The following is a 19,828-nucleotide window of genomic DNA, read 5'->3' as shown; positions in this document are numbered from 1 at the left end:
ATAGTTACCACAATACAATTTACTATCACTTATGTTTTAAATCTCATAAAGATGCAGCCTAAGTTTCCACATTGCAAAAAATAATTTTCTTACTGAGTACTTTTGTCTTGTTTTCCGGTAAACATATCTAAACATGCTCAAAAGAAAAAAGAAAAAATGACTTGGGAAACAGAATTACATAAGATATTGTTTTCAGAGAAATCTAACAAAATGTTGTGGGGTTTACGTAGGGTTAAATTTGTGTTGTTTTAAGAATGTTTGTATGTTTTTTACTAGAAAACAAGACAAAAAATATTCAGTAGGATAAGGATTTTTTTGCAGTGCAGCAACAATCTGTTTGTCCACACTGAATGCAAAACTGCAGCATGACATGGCACAATCACAGCCAATCAAAAGATATTTAATATAAAATGAAAATCTATGTGGAGCAGGATTTTAGACCACTAAGATTTCACTATGGGCAGGGCTAGTCAGCACAACGCCGCAGAAATAGACACCAAAGCGTCCGAAATCGCATCTTGTCAGAGTATGTATAGTTTTTGACGAAGAAAGCACTTCTCAGTCGGTAAAACAGTATGCTATATCACTATAAACAGTATCACTTACAATTGAGAATTGCCATCACACTCAAGGTACTCCACAGTTTTTTTTATTTTTTATAAATCCAGCATTTTGAAGGTGATGTCTCCTTAACAGCTGAGGCATAATGGGATTGTAAAGTGTCCAGTTCAGAATCTCCACACATAAGAATCTAACCAGAAATAGTAGGGCAGCTGGATACTTCTTGCTTACTGTTTTATGACTATTGAGGATTCAGACATACTACTCCATTGGTATACTGGAAGCATGAATATTCGGATGCAGCACAAGCCATCAACAAAATCTCCTGTCCCCGTGCATTTCAGCTGGTTAGGACAAAACATTTTAATTGAAATGGAAGAGATTTTGATGTTTGGTTTAAAGTGTTCACCAACTGTCAGATATCTTCAGATATTGTAGAGAGTGGTGGTATCACATAACAAAAACAATTCTCATGCCAAAAAGAGATCCAAAACCAAACAGATGGTAAAGTATTTACAAAACAAATTCCGTGTAGGCAGACATTCTTCCAATGTTAGATTTGACATCAACTTCGAATAAAGGCAGAATTACAGTATTAAAGTAAAGTTGTCTTATAGAAAGAGAAAATAACAAAGCAGCCCATTTTTATGCTTTAATACATATGAAGATTTTCTGAAGACACTCACACTTACAAAACCGACAACTCAAATATGTTTTTGTGACGATAGGGGCGGGCCGAGCGACACTGGGCAGAGTGAGGCTGGGCGACATGAGTGGAGAATGAGCTCCACCTGTGCTCCACACCTGTCTCGGGTTCCAGAGAGATGCACGGGAGTCCTTAAGGAGAGGAGGAGAGGAGACCGCGGCAGACGGGAATAGAGACGCATGAAGCCGAATGTGTGTGTGTGTGTGTGTGTGTGTGTGTGGGTGACAGCAGGCTGAAAAGCGATGCAGTGTGTGTGTGTGTGTGTGTGTGTGTCAGCAGCAATGCTGGTGTGTATGGGAATTTATTTGTCAATAATTTAATAATAATAATTTAATTTAATAATAATTAATTTATTTATTTATTTGTTTGTACACTGAAAAGTGAGAATAAAGGGAGTGGTGGTGGCGTAGTGGTCTAATGCACATAACTGGCAATCAGAAGGTCGCTGGTTCCATCCCCACAGCCACCACCATTGTGTCCTTGAGCAAGGCACTTAACTCCAGGTTGCTCTGGGGGGATTGTCCCTGTAATAAGTGCACTGTAAGTTGCTTTGGATAAAAGCATCTGCCAAATGCATAAATGTAAATGTAAATGTTCACCCGGCTCCAGTTTACTCTTTTCCAACTGTGCAAGGGGTCTTTCACAATTATAATCCAACATTAATTCAAAGGGGCTTTGTGAAATGTCTCACTATATTAACACACACATTCATCAACCTGTAGATGCTGATATCAGACACCACCTGCTGCATATATTTAATTCATCATACACATACCCACACAAGTACATACTGAAGAAGCACAAATGTGACAGCACATACACCCTAGAGCATAATGTAGCCAGTCTTCTCTCTCGCTCTCTCTCTCAGTGTTTCTTTATAAGCTCCAGGTTTTATCAGTTCTGTGTCAAATGGACTTTATACACTGTGAAGCATGTTCCCATAAAACACCAGTGATTTCAGCCCACAAAGCTCATAAACCAGAGGTACACACACAACCAACAAGTCTCTTCTTACACAGATGCTCCAAGCCTCTGAAAATAAAATCTTGGCTGTAACAGGGATTTAGCTGTTTGGATAAATGTCACAAATTAGACATGTCTTCTTTATAAAGTAGATTCTCTCAGAACTTAAAGAAATAGTTAATCCAAAAATGATAATTCTTTGATCGTTTACTCACCCTCATGTTTTCCTAAACATGTATGACTTTCTTTCTTATGTGGAACACAAAAAATACATTTTGAAGAATTTACTGGTTGCTCTTTTCCATGCAGTTACAATGAATGGGAACAGGAGCTTTCAAGCTTCAAAGGGAGGCAAAAGCATAAAAAAGTGAGCGATATAACTTTTGTGTTATATTCTAAGCCTTCCGAAGCCCTCGGATAGTTTTGTGAGGAACATATCAAATTTAAGTTGTTTTTCCTCTCAGTAAATTATCACTTGCCTTCAGAAGACTTGGACGACAGTGAACAAGTTTTATGGGCCATATTTATGATATTTTAATGGGGCTATTTTATCCCTTTTGAAGCTTGAAAGCTCCAGTCCACAATCATTGTAATTGTATAGAAAAGAGTGACCAGTGCGTTATAATTTTTTTTTTTTTTTTTTTTGGGTAAGCCATCCCTTTATATCCCAATATTACATACCATGTTTGCCTCAAAGCCTCTTAATTTCTAGGCAGACACCCACCAAACAAGACATTTTTTCACATCTCCCTCTTTTTTGTCTATCTGTCTTCCTATCCTTTGCTGAAGGACATCAGGCCCTGTCTATCACACCCAGACACTCCTGCTGTCACCAGAGTCAAAACACACTGCACAGTTTCCTGTATGGTGTGTATCACTGCAGGGTGTAGCGTCAGAGACAGGGACACTGAACAAGGGATGAAGTGTGAAGGGATATGAACATTTTAATCAAACATTCACAGTGCAAAGGTGTTACATGTAGAAGAATGTGAAAAGATAACACAACACTTGGTTAAAAACAATTAACAAGCACTTACAGACAGTATATTTTACTTTCTTTTGTGGAACACAAAAAGAGTTCTTTATATAGAATGTCCAAACTGCTCTTTCACATACAATGAAAGTGAATGGCGAATAAGGCAAGATTTTCAGTGAATAACGACATACATTTAGGTTCGTTCCTCATTTAAAGCTATCATATGTCTTCAAAGGTCTTGGAATATTGTGGTGTAATATATATAATATGAGATGAATGGACACATTTTTGAGGTACTTTTATGACACTTTTATGGTTTTTGTCCTTTTTGGAGTGTCACAGCCCATGGTCCCTCTTCACTTTCATTGTACTCCGTAAAAACTGCAATTGTTACATTAAGGAGCTACCTGAACTAACTCTAAAAAATTATTTTGCTGGTGTACCCTAATGTATTCAGGTAGATTGAGTCATGTTAAATAATATTTCTGGCCAGTTAATTTAGATGTTACACATGAAGCACATGTTTATGTTAACGTTTTGTATTTCAGTGCATGTACTGTAAGAAAGTAGCATGGACAAGCTGCTAAACATCTCCTTTTGTGGTTCTCCTGAAGAAAGAAATTAATTAAGTTTAAAATGACATAAGGATGAGTAAATGAGGACAACATTTTCATTTTGGGTAAACTATCCCTAACTTTGGATGCAGGCTCAAACCATATCATTAATGATAGATCTGATACTGTTAAAAAAAGAAAACCTGATGTGAACCACAAGAAATTCTGACAAAAGAACACAACATTGTAAAATGCAAAAAACAAACAAGCACCTCAGATTCAAAGATTAAACCCTTTTCAGCAGGCGGAAAAAGAAAACAAACAATTCAGTTAGCTTTCAAGACTGCATGTTTTGTGTCAAGGGAATGCTGCTGTGCCAGTTAAAGTCTAAGGGGGCTTTCACACTAGCACTTTTGGTGCGCACCCCGGTTCGAATGACGTCAGAGTTCGGTTCGTTTGGATGATGTGAACGCTGTCTTCCGAACTCGGGTGCGCACCCGCGAACCGTACTCGGGTCCGCTTAAAAAGGTGGTCTGGGGTACGGTTCATGTGAACTCCAGTACGGTTCGCTGCTGATATGAACGCAATCGAACCAAACCGCGGAAGTGAACCACTATTGATGACGTATAATGTGGTCGTCAGTCTCACACGCGTCACTTTCAAAATGAGCGGAAAGAGTTTACTTTCGTGCGTGCGTGCGTGTGTGTGTGTGTGTGTGTATACACTTACCTTGACGAAAAGCTGGATTGACGCACACGCACTGCAAGCAGAGAGATGATTTCTGCTTGCCTTCGCAAAAACTGTCTTCGGCGGACAGCCCGCTGTCTTTTGAACGATTTCAGTATTTTTGCGGCAGACAGACGCAAGTGTGTTTCTGTATCTTGATGTTGAAAACAAAACCAAAGGTTAAAAAAAAAGAAGAACAAATGTGAACCGAGCAAGTCTATTCATTGAATTTTGACGCCTTTTCATTTCGCGGTTATCAAGCAACACGATTACGCACCAGCTGCAGCTTGATGACGCAAGCGTACCGCGGTTCGGATACAAATATATAATGTGAACACAGTCCATCGGGGGCAGGGGGGAGGGGGGAGCAATCGAACTTGGGTTCGGAACAGGCAATCGAACCAAGTGTGAAAGCCCCCTAAGACCCATCGGTAAAACATGAAATCAAGTAAGGTTTATCCCCCCTTTACTAGTTTATCTAAAGAACATGAGCTACCGGAGCTGCAAACTCATACTTTCCACTCGTTCACTACACCACTAAACAACTTAATCACAAGCGTAATTGAGAAATCACCGTAACACTGAAATCAAGTTCAACAAAAAGAGAGCTCATATCACAGAGGACCTGTTAAAGGTAAACGTCAGCAGTTCTATGCCCACATCATCATTCTATACAAAACACTCATGGGAACAGCAAATTAAGAGAATTTCCAGAGGGAATGAGCTGGAATGTGTAATCTGGATTGTAGGGTCAGAAGGCAAGGTTCAGTTGTGGTTGTACCTGAGTGCAGAGCAAGCATTAAATCAGACCAGTAATAGGGGGATTCCACACGGCATGCAGCAGTGACCCCTGGGTAATTATACAATTATCAGATTCCTGTTTTTACAACAAAATTGCAAGGTAAAGTGAGTGAATGCTGGATAGAGAGCAGTGGGGAGGTGTGTTTTTCAATGGGGGAGGAGGGTCTAACTACCTGCTTCCCCTTCGCTTTTGGCACTCATGTCCCGTTGCTTCAAGCCAATGATTTGTGACGTTATGGTGGAAAATCTGTAGGGGAAGCAGCTTTTTATGGCAATGCTGCGATTTGCAGAAGCTTTGGTAAAGACAATGTTTTGGCCAAACGGCATGCCATTTAAGCCTCAGTTTGGTCCTTGTCCACCATAAGAAACAATTTCCCTTACATATCTTACACATGCCCATCAAACTGACACACTCACACTTTATTCACACTGCATCAATCTCTTCTTTGTTTTACCTTTTGCTTGAGAGGACGTCTGCTTGCTCATTCGATCTGGAATTACAGAATGGATGGAAAAATGTTGCCGTCGAAAATCACAGATTGAATGCTGCCATGTAATATCATATAGTAATGCCATGTAATGCCAGTGCTGCAAGTACGGAAGTATAGTATGCAATTTACATGATCTGTTGTGCACATACTCAGAAAACACACACAGTCCATTTTATTCTGCTTTTATCAATACATCCACCCACTATACATACACATATTACTCAGACAGGGTTGGAAAGAAGGAAGGGCACCTGAATCCACTGGAAATCAGCTGATAAAAAGACAAATAGCTCTTTGATTCTTTTCAGAAAACAAACATTGCCTATATAGAGTTCTGAATAACTTTATATTCTACAATATCCTAATGCCACATGCACATCCACACATAAAGAAACCAAAATATACTCTTATGTAACACACACAAAGCAACTGGTTTAATCCATTCAAGGCAAGATTACAGTGCTGAATTACACTCAGACAAGAAACTGACTCTGCCTAAAGTCAACAGCCCCTTTGACCTGTTTTTAAACATTGCTTGCCCCTCCCTCAGTAGCACTTTTATGTTTTGCCATTCACTTCGTATTTATAGCTCTATGTGAGAATGTCATCCTTAGAACTCAGCCAGAATAAAAGCTCATGTAACTATGTTAATTTAGTCTGATGCGGACAAAAGGCCAACCAGTGCATGTGCTAGTACATTGAAATCAAGTGGCTATTTTTTCGAATCCCAAGCATGTATTGGCTTGCTGACTCTGGTTTAAATTCCATGTTGATCTTGTGCCCTTAGGCAGTCTACTTAACCTTTGGTTGACCCTAAATTTAAGGAGGCTTTCTGCAAAACCTGGAACAGCTATTGTGAGAGTCTAATTGTACCTACTGACTGAGTAATCTAAAGCTAACAACCTTGAGGCATTGAACAAAACACCTAAACACACTGTCAGATCAGTGCTGACATGAAACCTTCTGTATCTCACAATAAATCTTGCTGTAGCCGATGATTAAATGGTAGAATAGTAAGAGATATATCTGGTATAGCTGCAAATTATCCCTCTGTAAAATGAGCCATAGCACAACTGCTAACACACAAACACATACAGTATGCAAACACACATATCACACACATCTCCCTGAGATTTACGGCATGCAGCAATGACCTGGCTCTGACATGGTGATAAAGGGACGGAATGCATTTGTTCTCTAAGTGGACCTTTCCCATTATCCCACCAACTGGCGTGCCTATACTGATAGGGATAGTACATCACTACAAATACACTTGTAAAAGTTACCACTTAAGATTGGTCCTGCATCTTTTATATAGCTTATAATGCATAAGGGTCCAATGTTGGTAGGGGAGGCAAGCCCAAGATGCAGGACACCGACATATGCTTTGTAGTGTTGTGCGATCTTCTTCATTGTCAGATCGTCCTATCGTGAGCCTGTGAGATCGCGAATACAAGATATTATTGAGCGGGGGGGCAATAATTTACTTATTTGCTCATTTATCGTTGTCCATCATTTTGCGAACAAAGATAAAGAAAATGTCCCGTCACCTATTTGGCAATATTTCGGTTTTAAACCAGATGCAAATGGCGAGCCCGTGGATATCACACAGGCAATTTGCAAACTTTGCATGACAATTGTGCCGGTGAAGGGGTCTCAACCCTATATATACATTTGCGTGCCCACCACCATGCTGATGCTGCTAAGCTAGCACCAAGAAAAGCTGTGGTCAGCAAAGATCGAAGTCAGCCATCTATCATCGGAGCATTTGCAAAACGCACTAAGTACAAACGAAATAGTGAATAGTGGGCCCAGTGCACAGCAGCTGTCCCCAATTATATCTCGCAAAGGAGATGGTCTCCTATCATACAGCTGAGTTTTAGAGATCTACTTCAAACCTTTGACAAACAGTACAAGCTGCCGGGGTGCAAGTACTTCACCAACACTGCAATCCCCGATCTGTACAATAAAATTAGGGAACTAAAGATTTGAATGCGGCTGACTTTGTCGCTTTGACCACAGAAGTTGAACCAGTGAACCACACTGCAGAGGTATGGGTGGTTATATAATTTTTAATCGTATAATAATAACAGCAACTTGTTATTGCAGTGTTATTAGTATTATTATTAGTAGTATCATTACAATTTTATGTTAATGTGCTATGCAAAGAAAACAAAATGCAGACGAATGACGATGCCGTTTTTGTGTAAACAAGCACTCTTGACATAATTTGTGAATATAGGTCTATCACCTTGCAATTTAATTATGATGTGGGATGTAGTTTTGTAGTCATTTTTATAATCCTTAGACGCGTGTGTCGGGGTTGCAAGTGTCATTTATATGCAATGTCGATGTGAAAATATGGCAGGGCAAATTAATTGTAATATTAATTTGATGATAATAATAATAGCTTAATAATAATAATAATAATAATAATAATAATAATAATAATGCATTAATGGAAAAACGAGCCAAATAACGTCTTGATATCGTCAAAGGCATCAGCTATTGGCGATATCTCTGACTATCGTCGATCCTTGATATCATTGTCTATCGGCACAACCCTAATGCTTTGTTTTGCAGCCTCCATGATATGTTGGTGTGCTGGTGTCCCCACCCATGCTGCTAAATTGAGGTGACTTTCCACCATCGGGCTGAATGATTCTGAGCAAGATTAGTAAAAGTTTAGTTGCATTTCGACTTGAGCATGGTTCGGTATGGTACAATTTCAAACTGCTTCCGGCCCGCATTTCTCAGCACGGTTAATATCCACACTTAGGTAGTACCGTGGAACTGATGGAAAATCTCTGGTGACGTGTTCACTCGCGAGTGGTCACTTGGTCTGTCAGTCCATTCCAGTTCAGGTTTTTCAGCACCAAAGTGGAAAAACAAACCATAACTGTCCAGATCGATACAGAACAGCATGGTTCCACAAAAAGAATCATTCGGTCCAATGGTGGAAAAGTGGATTAGCTTCAGCAGCAAACTATCTTGTACCTTTGGCAATCAGCTTCTCTAGAAAGACTTAACACTAAACCAGCACTAACCAGCATTAATCAGTCTGGCATGGAAATTCATGCTAGTCTATGTTAGTCTTCCAAGCAGGGTAACATAGAAGCTTTGTCTTATGGTGGCTGGATCAATAACTATGTAGAGAGTTGTTGATGGCCATTATAAGTAACATAGTGGAAAAACATTGAGAACATTAGACTGGTGGGCAACCGAGAGTAACAATAGAAAAGTAAAACAAATTCTCTGAATAAGAAAAGTTCACTATCTCCAATAGCATATTTCCTGAGTCACCATTTCAAGCCTTTAAATACAAGCTCATGTGCCGCAGTTTCAATGGGATCAGTTAAATACAGTGTAGTTTAAAGCTGAAATGTGTACATTTTATGTTAAAACACTTTATCCCATCCAAGCTTAATATGCTGAGACATCTATAAGAGGCATTATTAAAACATTGATCTGTTTGTTTGAGTGACTGACTGGCCCGACATAGCAACATTGGCTCAACCAACGGTGGTTGGGGCAGGGTTACCTATTAGTTCGACCAATGGCAAACAGGGAGGTGTTTAAGGCAACCAGTTTGAACAGTTGTTATTTTACATTTTCATTTGATGAAGCAGAAATTTGTGCAGAAATTACACACGTCATCTTTAATTCTTTGATACCTTTTAAAGAACTAATTTAAAATTATAAATCCATAAGGTTGTGATGATTGTACAGGATTCAGCTGCAATACTCACAGTTTGGGTTTGGTGGGGAGAGGTGGGGCACTCTTAACTTGTGATGGCGATGGAGGTGGAGCTGCTGTTTCCTTTACACTTGAAGGTGATGGTAGACTTTCATCTGGTGGCTTGTTTACTGCCTGACCATTTTGTAAAGGTTTGTTGGGTAGAGTTTCATGCTCTTTATCGGTGGAGATCTGCACAGGCAATGGCGTGACACTGGGCCAGATGTCCAGTTCATTTATCTGGAAGGCCTCTGCGCTGGGCGGGGTTTTGGGTGGGACGTCCAACAAACTGATCTCAGTGGGCAGGGGAGGAGGCGGGAATGGTTGGCTGACCTCAAACACCATATCGACCCCAGAAATGCCATTGCTGGGCAACTCTTCAGCAACTATGTAGGAGATCCAAGATAAGAGCAAAGGTATAGTACAGTTAATTTAAAGGGTGGGAACAGATTTCTTTTTCCTTTTACAGTAAGTGGGGGATGAAATCAAGGCTCATACACACAACAGTTAGACAAGATTGCAGTTCAATGGAATAAGCAAGAACATTAGTCTATGAATAACTTTTTGAAACCAGGGAAACAATGCTTTAGTTTAAAAGAAATTTGATTCCAAGGACCCCTAAATGCTGATCGACTTGTGAGGGACCCCCATCCTAAAGGTTAAAAACAGCTATACATGTATATAGACCCATTGATATTGTGTGAGGAAAAATAGTTAAGCATGATTTTCTTAACCCTACAATTGTCTTAAGAAAGTGCACCCTCCTTTTGTCCAGTATTGAAAACCATTTATAACTATATTATTAATCTTGATTAATGTACAACAGCACTAAAGACTTTTGTGCCAGCTGTGTTGTGTTCTCTGTTTCTAATGTCGCTGGTGGTCCAGATGAAGCAAAATAAAGTGGTTTCTCACTTAAACAGCCCATCTTGCGCATGGGGGCTGGATGAACTGCTGCTCTTGTGCACTCTCATGAATGCACACAGCAGAACAAAAGTCGGTGAAGATTTTCACTAAATAAAAAATCTTCTTATTTAAATAATAAAAATAATAAACCAAAACCACAATTTTGGTTTGTTTCTCACCAAACCTTATTGTGTGCCTTCAGAACAAGACATGAGTCACATGGAATAATTTTGTTGCTTTCCAATGAAAAACACAAATTTTGACTTTTTACCACAGAATGTGCAGAATGACCTCTTCCTACTGTTTGAATTGTGCATCGAAATGACCAATAAAACGTTTTTAATCAGGCTATCTGTTTAACAAGTATCTCCATTGGCCTTGAGATGTGTCCATCAAAACCATGTATAGATGCCTTTGTGTTTTGAAGAGCGTCTGTTAATTTACCTCAGCTGTCCGGCTGAAGTGTGAAGAGATTGCCTACATCATGCTGGCTCTGTGATTTCACTGACATCCAAAGCCATTCATGCACTTACAATGTCAGGTGGCTTTAAAAAATAGACGATAACATCCATATTTGGTTGCAAGATTTCCATCTTTGCGAAAGATAGTAAAAGTTAATTCTGACCTGGAAAACGCGTCTCGAAACCGAACTGTCCACTGAACAACTGGAATAAAAACCTTAGTCATAAAACTGATTTCGATCTAAACTAGAAATCAGTTCTGATTTCTGAGAACACAAACAGTTAGACTTGAGTCTGTAACTGAACAAGCGCCATTGAAGCCCATGAGAGCAAAAGCATGCATGTCCACGTTCACTAACAAAGTCCAGTTAAAATATCGAGCAGTTCACTAACAGATGTGTAATGATATAATTCTATTTATGGTGCTAAAGGTGATTAATTATGTTATTTTCGATTCATTTTTTAAGATTGTTTATGAGAAAAATAGTTTTTCCATGCTCTTGAATAATGCATTTTTTTGGAGACATGTGCATTCATCAGAGATTTTAGACCTCTGAGTTATGCTTTTGCATGCTTTTAAAGCTTGAAGAGGTGGTCTCCATCCACTGCCATTTTATGACATCACTGAAAAGATTTATTTAAAATTTTTCACTTTATGTACTGAAAAAGAAAGAATGTCATATTGGTTTAGAACAACATGAGGGTGAGTAAATAATGAATGAATTTTCATTTTTGGGTGAATTATCCCTTTAAATGCTAAATTAATCAGAACAGCTCAATTTCATTTTATTTATTTTTAAGCTCATTGTACAGCATTTAAAGGTATAGTTCACCCAAAAATGAAAATTCTCTCATCATTTACTCACCCTCATGCAGATGTGTATGACTTTCTTTCTTCAGCAGAACACAAAAAACGATTTTTAGAAAAATATTTCAGCTCTGTTGGTCCATAGAATGCAAGTGAATGGTGACCAGAACTTTGAAGCTCCAAAAAGCACAAACAGTCATAGTAAAAGTAATCAATAAGACTCTAATGGTTAATTTAATATATTCTAAAGCGATACAATTGCTTTGTTTCAGAAACAGATCAATATCGAAGTCCTTTTCACTATAATTGGCATTTTTGCAATGACTTTTATCCATCAGGGGCCGGATTCAAAAACCTTTTTTTTCTTAGGATAAATTATAAGAAGTTCATAAGAATGTTCCTTCTTCATAAGAATGTTCATAAGAATTCTTAAGAAGTTCTCAAATATTTTCTTAAGAACATCAGAATTTTTTCTTAAGAATAAAAAGACAGGCCTTGACATTGTCTGATCAGCCTGCTAATGGAGTTGCCTTGTCTAATAGCCTAAAACAAATTCAATACTTCAACACTGGTAATGCCGAGTTTACACTACATGATTTTAGGCCCGATTGTCACTCGCCAACAGTTTTGTGGAGATCACCGACAAAAGCCCGAAATCACAGGCAAATCGGACCTCACTCCTGTGAGCAACGATCACAATGTATGAACTATCAAAGACACGATCTGAGAGAAGCGCTGACATGTCGCCGATGTCAGCGAGATATCTAGCATGTTAAATATCTGGACCTGTCTGCTATTCCAAATCGTGCAATGTGAAATATGTTTTGACTGAATACAACTGCAGCGTTGACCTACAGTAAAATGAGAGAGCAAGAAACGGGGCCAATTTGTTTCAGTGGGAGGAGTCCTGATGTACCTGCAACAGAACCTCAACTAGCATGGCTGTGGTATCAAGAAACTCTAATTGGACTGAAGAAATGGAGGAAAAATAAGTGGAACATTGGCAGGAGCACCAGAACCTATTTGATGTTTCCTCTGAACTGTACCACAACCGGGTGCAGAAAGAGAAGAGTTGGAGAGCAATTGCCAATTCTCTTGGACAGTCAGGTAAGCGAATAGGTAGATTTTTTAGTACAAGATACTTTTTCATATTGTAACCAATAAAATATATGATGCCTTGAGGTGATTAAAAACATACACATCATACTCTGAAATGCATAACATCTCGTATCACTTCGCGTGCACTCTGTTGTGAAACGTAATTTGGAGTTCAGGCAGAGTCGTCAGGGATTCGTCAATAGTGAAATGTTTTGTAATGTGTTCACCCCTGTCCCTATTCGTCATGTAATTTGAAAACATAACGACTTCCATGACAAGACAGACAGTTGTTTAATATGAACGATACCACGATCCGACATCTTTGAAAGTCGTGTAGTGTGTAGGAGGAATAAATCATAAAAATAAATGTATCTTTTAACCTTTTTTTAATGGGAAAAGGTGGCAGAGGCTGTCACTGCTGTGCCCAACTCCAATAAGGATGTGGATGGTGGGTGAAAAAGAAAGTCTCAGCTTTCTAATGTTATAATTATTATGTTTCTATGAACTGTAAAGATCATGAAAAGAGAGCACTATATGAAGTGTGTCACGATCACTTGTTGTCTGCCCCGTGTTTTCTGTTTCACTTATCATATTCCATGTCACGTTTTCCTTGTTGTCCGCCCCGTGTTTTTCACTAGTCCTTGTCAAAGAAACTACACTTCCCATGTTTCCCGGCCCTCATCACTGCATGCACTGTGTTATTGTCCGCACCTGTTTGTTATTTTGTCTTCTTCGTGTCTGTCTATTTAAACCCTGTTGTTTCCCCTCTCCGTTGTCGAAAACAGGTGAATTTCATGAGCTGAAACAACAGTTACGTAATGGGCCGTCAGCAGGGTTGGGCGTAACGGAATACATGTAATGGGATTACGTATTTAAAATACAAAATATAAGTAATTGTATTCCACTACAGTTACAATTTAAACCATTGGTATTTAAAATACAGTTACATTCAAAAAGTTTTTGATTACTGAAGAGATTACTTTGCATTTTTTTGTAATTTCTTTTATTTAATATTTAGAAAAAGTTATACATATAAATGATGCGATCCAAAGTACATTTTAACAGCAGTTAAACACTTTCTTATGATGTGTTACATTCATACGAGCAAACAGAGATGTAAATTTGGAGTAAGATTGGAGCAGAAGAAACAGAAATAAATCTTGTGTTAATTGTCAGCATTGTGTTAAGCTAAAATTTTATTTCTAGCCATTTTACATGCACATGTTGCCAGACATGATCATATTTTTTTATCAAGAAAATTCACGTTGGATCATAATTTCTTTTTTCTAGTAAGACCTTTGATATTTGGGTAAAAATAGCATATTCTTGATAATTATTATTGTATCGTTTTCCTGTAAAAATATCTAAAAATCCTTAAAACAATATCAATTTGATTTATCTTGTTTTAGAAACAACACTCCATAAGATATTTAGGTTTTTCAGAGAATGTATTTTTAACATGTGTTCAAGGCTACAAGTGATTACATTATTTTTATTTTTTTGCAGTCTTACTGTACTTTCAGAATAAATGTGAAAAAAAAACAAAATCTACCAGTGCTGAAGAAGTAATCCAAAGTATTTAGAATATGTTACTCTAAATAACATATTATCTAAATAACATATTAAATAACATTATTAAATAACATTATTTAAATAACATTATCTAAATAACATTACTCTAAATAACATACTCTAAATAACATATTCTAATATAACAGATTATGAGTAATATAACAGAATATGTTACAAATTACATTTTACAGCATGTAATCTGTAATCTGTAGTGGAATAAATTTCGAAAGTAACCTCCCAACAGTAGTCATCAGTTAGAAAGTTTAATCAACACGGCTCATTCATTTCTACAAAGTTGCTTTCAACAATGCTCATTTATTCACGTTTTTATCGCCATTGATGTTGATCTAAATTAATAATCTAGAGATGAGGAACACACAAATGAGAGTTATTTATCAGCATATTGTTCTTGATTGACAGCATTGCGTGAAATGTACTGCAGAAAAAAACAAAGGACAATCTTCTTATAAGCACACATTGTAAGTGGAGTTTATATCAGTGCACATGTCTTCATTAAGCCACTGAAGTATTTACATAGCCAAGTGCTACATTTATTTAGCATTTAGTCATTGTGAATACAAGGTAAACGCACCTGGGGTGACAGTGAGCTGTGCAGTGCTATTAACTGTGCCGTATTGGTTGGTTGCAGTGCAGCAGAACAGACCTCCGTCTTCAGGGAATGCTTCTGCAATCACCAGTGTGCAGATCTCCTCTGCAGGACAAATCAGAGCAGAAATCAGGTGTCATAAAGTTCAAGAGACACCAGACAATCAGAAATAATTAAATGAGGTTGAATTATCTAGTGACACATTAACTGGCAAGGAGACTTAAATGGAGCTTGTATATGGAAGCTATCTGGCCAGTGTTACAACAGTTTAAAGCATATACTGAAACATGAGAATCACATACTGTAAACATTGCCTGTTATAAGGGATATAGACAGGTGATATAGCCTAATAGTAGACAGAGATGTGTGGTAAATGTAGACAGGTAATTGATGGTTAAGGAGGTGAGACCTACTGCCCCAGACACAGATAGGGGTGACAGTCTCACTTTCGAGGGGTGACATACACATATATGGAAATATGACTCATACGTTCACACAGCCGCTCACAAAATACTATTGTCATACTTGTTTTGAGTGCTTAATAGTGTTACGTTACACACAGGACGGTTATTTACTGTTGTGACAACTGAATTCTATAACCGAACGGCAAGGGCGTAGGTTGAGTTTTAAAGTTGGTAGGGACATATTGCATGAGGGACGTCATTAAAAATGTTGATATTAAGGATGCACAAAATTATAGTGACCATATGAATATTATTTCTTTGTCTCATTTTCTATTCCTCTGCATGTATTGGCTAAATGTATGCTATAAATAGATTAGTGAAATATTCATTAACAATGCAAACATCCTCCATTGGGCCGCATTCAGAACTCGGGACGTTTTTTTTATGTAGTCTTAGGTAGGAAATATTGTGCATGCTTGTTTCAGTCTATTAGTTTAAAGGATTGGACCTAAAATACAAACGCAAATCCACCTGTGTAATCTCCAGAGAATGATTAAAAAAGCCTTCTACAGTAATCATGAACGACTGTGATTGGTGCATCCTGAACAGCGCTGAGAAAAGTAACAGTTGCCACATGACATGCCTTTCATGTGCCGCTTCAGAAGATGTCGGACAATAATTTACACAGGAATAACGATGCTGAAGATGTTCAACAATCATTAAAATGCAAATAAAAATAGTTATAAAGTATTTTCTAAGTGGTAAAATTGCCCAAATGTTGGTCGGGACATTTTCGATTTTCTGAAAGCTAATAGGGACATGTCCCAATCATCCCTACCTAAATTTACACCTATGCCGAACGGACACCCGCGCATTTTCAGGTCTCACGACTTCATTCTCAGCAAGCCTGAACCGTGTGAAAGGAAACGCACTGGACAACTAGTTATTAGTTACATCGTGTACAGTGGGAGCAATGCTGTACCGTACACGAGCATGTCTCTTATGTGTGGTTTCTTCAAAGGAGACGGAGATATTAGATGCTAGTCATCAGAACATTCAGCCGCTATTTTCCACCGGCTGCTCAGGTTTACGAGTCGCGCGACACAAACGCTGCGCTCTGCACGAAGCATTCAAAGCCGCTGCCGGTTAATTATGATCTGATGGATGAACTCGCGCCTCGATTGGACTTTTTTGATTAATAACGCGGTGTCAACTGTGATAAGACTCACTGGTGATATGGACGTCTGCCATCTACTGTAAACTGTTGTATGAACAGGACATTTCAAGACTCACACCTAAATACGGTTATCAATCCCAAACACTGACTGTGTGAAAGTAGCCAGGAGGTTTCAGCCCAAGTGTGTCATGTTTGCAGATCATTCAGTTAACCAGGGATTTTCTTTTTTTGTTTGTTTTTTTGCCTTTGACATTTGTTGTCATATCTAAGCCATATTTCATACTGCTGATATTGCAGCTGTTGGGATTGCATTATTTAAAAATAGTATTACGACGCCGAGAGTGTTGTTTGGCAGAGTGAGAGAATGTAATTGGCTAAAAAAAGAAAAAAGAACATTTGAACAAATGCACTGGGAGGAAGGTGTTTTTATGAAAAAGGGGAGTGGCAAGAGTGGAAAGTGGAAGCAGCAATTAATAGACTTAATTAAAAAACTCACCTGGTTCTGCTGCTGATCTTGGCTCTGATAAAAATGAAGAAGAAATAAAAAAGGATATGTCACTTAAGAGAGATAATAACAAATCACTATCAATACACCATCACATTTTGGAATAATAGTAAAGTCATCAAAACTATGGAATAACATAAATGGAACTATGGGAATTATTTTGTGACTAAACAAAATCCCACATAAATCAAAACTGTGTTATATTTTAGCATCTTCAAAGTAGTCACCATTTGCCTAGAATTTTCTGAACCAACTTCTTGAGGAATCACCCTGGGATGCTTTTTAAACAGCATTGAATGAGTTCCTATCTATGTTGGGCACTTATTTGCTGCTTTTCCTTATTATTTGGTCCAAGTCATCAATTTCAAAAACTTTTTTTTTTAATTAAATTTTAGTTTTATAATTAAATAAATTAATATGGTGGCACAATTATATATTTGTCTACAAAACTATTTTAAAAAAATTAAGCAGATCAAACGATTTTGGGATTTTGTTTAGTCACAAAATAATTCCCATATATATATATATATATATATATATATATATATATATATATATATATATATATATATATATATATATATATATATATTATTATTATTATTATTATTATTATTATTATTTGTTTTCTTCATGAAATTAAAATTAGTACATTTTAAAAATAGGCAAAAATGTTTTTTTGAGTGCAGAAGTGAATTGAGACTTTAAATTTGCTTTAGAATTTAAATTCCAATTAAATAGCTAAATATGAATAAAATTAGCAAACAGGATGTAGAATTGTAATTCAGCAGTTAACAACAGATAGCAGATTGAATTAAAAAGGAATCTGATAAAAAAAAAACCAGGAAAGTCTAGGTTTTAATATTGACAATTTCCATAATTTGTCAAAATTAAGAAATTGTGTTTTGATGTAAAACTTGTGTTGTACTAATTAAATTCCTCTGTTGTGTTACTGTGTTGAATTCCTTTGAATCCCAAGTCAGTAAAATCCTCTTCCTGTCATTTAAATGCAACATTCGATGGGGCATGACCCATTCAAATTAAATTCCAGCTCGTAAATGGAAAGGAAACCAATTCTTAAATTTTGAATTTAGCCCAACCCTGCTCAAATGGTTTAAATAATTGCCAGAGTAGTTCTTCTTACTCTTCTGCAGAATTCGGAAGTCAGGGGAGTCCTGGATCTCCTGCCCCTCCCGAAACCACTGGACCTGCAGAGGAAGACTTCCTCTTACCCGACACTCCAAAACCACCACCTGACCTTCAGATGCCTGCGCGTCCTGCAACATCTACAGAGAGAGAGAACCACAAGTTAACACTAAAAAGTATTGCTGAAGGCAGAGGAAAGTAAAAGTGTTTGCAATATTTTTAAGAGCTAATGGAGCTAAGAAGTACAACAAGGATGTGAACATACATGCTTGATAAATCGAATCACCATTATAGTCCTTAAGAACCAACTTGTTAGCATCTTGTTTTTTTTTTTAAAACCACATTTGCAGTATGACTGTGTGTAATTTATGTTGAAGAACAAAATGAGAAAGTCTTTAAGTCATGTTAACAACAGATCTTAATTTACTCATAAATAAAATAAACACTATCAGAGACTATTTATTTATGAGAGATTGGCCACTTCTATTCAAATGAATTGGAGGAATTGGAACGCCCAACCAAGTAGCTCTTATTGCCTACGGTCAATGGACGTAGAAAGGAAGTCTCGCCTTATAGGTAAAAAAGCCAATCACGAATTAGATACAGACATCATCTGTCAATCAACTAGAGAACGTGCATGTGCATTATCTATACAATTAGCTATATAATATTTTTTTTTTGTGTAATATGAAGTAAAGAAGCACAATTTATGACAACAATGTTGTCAAATTTTACTGATAATTTGAAATATGTTCTTTGATCATAATCTTGACCAACCGTTTTTGAGATTTCAGTCTTTCCCAATTCAATTCGATAGGAGTCTCCTGGGAGCATTTCAAAGATGGCCGACAGTGGACTGACTTGCTAGAAAGACTTTCCCACTATTCAATAACCTATTGGAAAATCCATATGGAACCCATGGCTCACAAATACTCATTCTCTTCTGGGTTGTATGACTACAGACTGAGCAGAGACATAGACTGAGAGGTAAACAGATGAAAATGGCAGAGACAAGACAGGTGAATGAATATAAATGAAGGAAATAGTTGGGGATGAAAAGGTGTACAACCACAAATTCAACTCTTTTTTTATTTTTCAACACCTCTTTCTTACTCAAGTGCAGTATCAGACTGAAGACAGACCCAAGAAGCTGTCAGCAACTAATAAAAGTAAAAAGGCATAGAGTAGTCTGTTTAACATGTGCGTGTGAATTACTTTTTGTCGAGTATTCTGAGCATTGTTATTAACAAAGCACTTTCCTTTGATGTTTTCCATACACGTGTACATGAGTGTTCCCACAGCTCAACTGGTAGAGTGCTATAAACACCAGAGTCATGCGTTAAAGTTCCAGGGAACACCTGAACTAATAAAATTCAAGTCAATAAATATATTTACATACACTCCAGTCAAATCATTTGTGTGCTTGTATGTTCATGTATATGTGTGTTTGTTTAGGGCTGTGATGATATACTGTATAACCATGCATTAAAGGGCAAATCCTCTCATTTGGCAGATTCAAGTCTTTGAGAAGAAAGATACAGTGGAATGAAAGGAGGGAAGAGGGGGTCTAAAAACAATCCTTTTTCTTTAAGGAGGAGGAAAATAATTTAGCAGACCGAGCAAACACTGC

General features: G+C 37.5%; 1 protein-coding gene across 6 annotated transcripts in view; it reads right to left on the bottom strand.

Moving 5' to 3' along the window:
- The window catches only part of LOC127623764 (palladin-like), a 120,168-nt gene that overhangs the window by 51,114 nt on the left and 49,226 nt on the right, over positions 1-19,828 (bottom strand). For 5 of the 6 annotated variants that reach the window (XM_052098248.1, XM_052098250.1, XM_052098251.1 and 2 more), the window contains 5 exons: positions 18,197-18,338; positions 17,044-17,067; positions 14,952-15,071; positions 9,528-9,900; positions 5,743-5,778 (listed from right to left, as the gene is read on the bottom strand). In XM_052098248.1, the coding sequence (XP_051954208.1) occupies positions 5,743-5,778; positions 9,528-9,900; positions 14,952-15,071; positions 17,044-17,067; positions 18,197-18,338 (695 nt within the window). The remainder of the gene's footprint in view (positions 1-5,742; positions 5,779-9,527; positions 9,901-14,951; positions 15,072-17,043; positions 17,068-18,196; positions 18,339-19,828) is intronic. The other variant, XM_052098249.1, reaches the window with a different exon arrangement.

The sequence above is a fragment of the Xyrauchen texanus genome, chromosome 30 (genome assembly GCF_025860055.1).
Source record: "Xyrauchen texanus isolate HMW12.3.18 chromosome 30, RBS_HiC_50CHRs, whole genome shotgun sequence".
Classification (NCBI taxonomy): domain Eukaryota; kingdom Metazoa; phylum Chordata; class Actinopteri; order Cypriniformes; family Catostomidae; genus Xyrauchen; species Xyrauchen texanus.
Note: the sequence above shows the minus strand (reverse complement) of the source record. Positions and strands in the feature narration are given on the sequence as shown.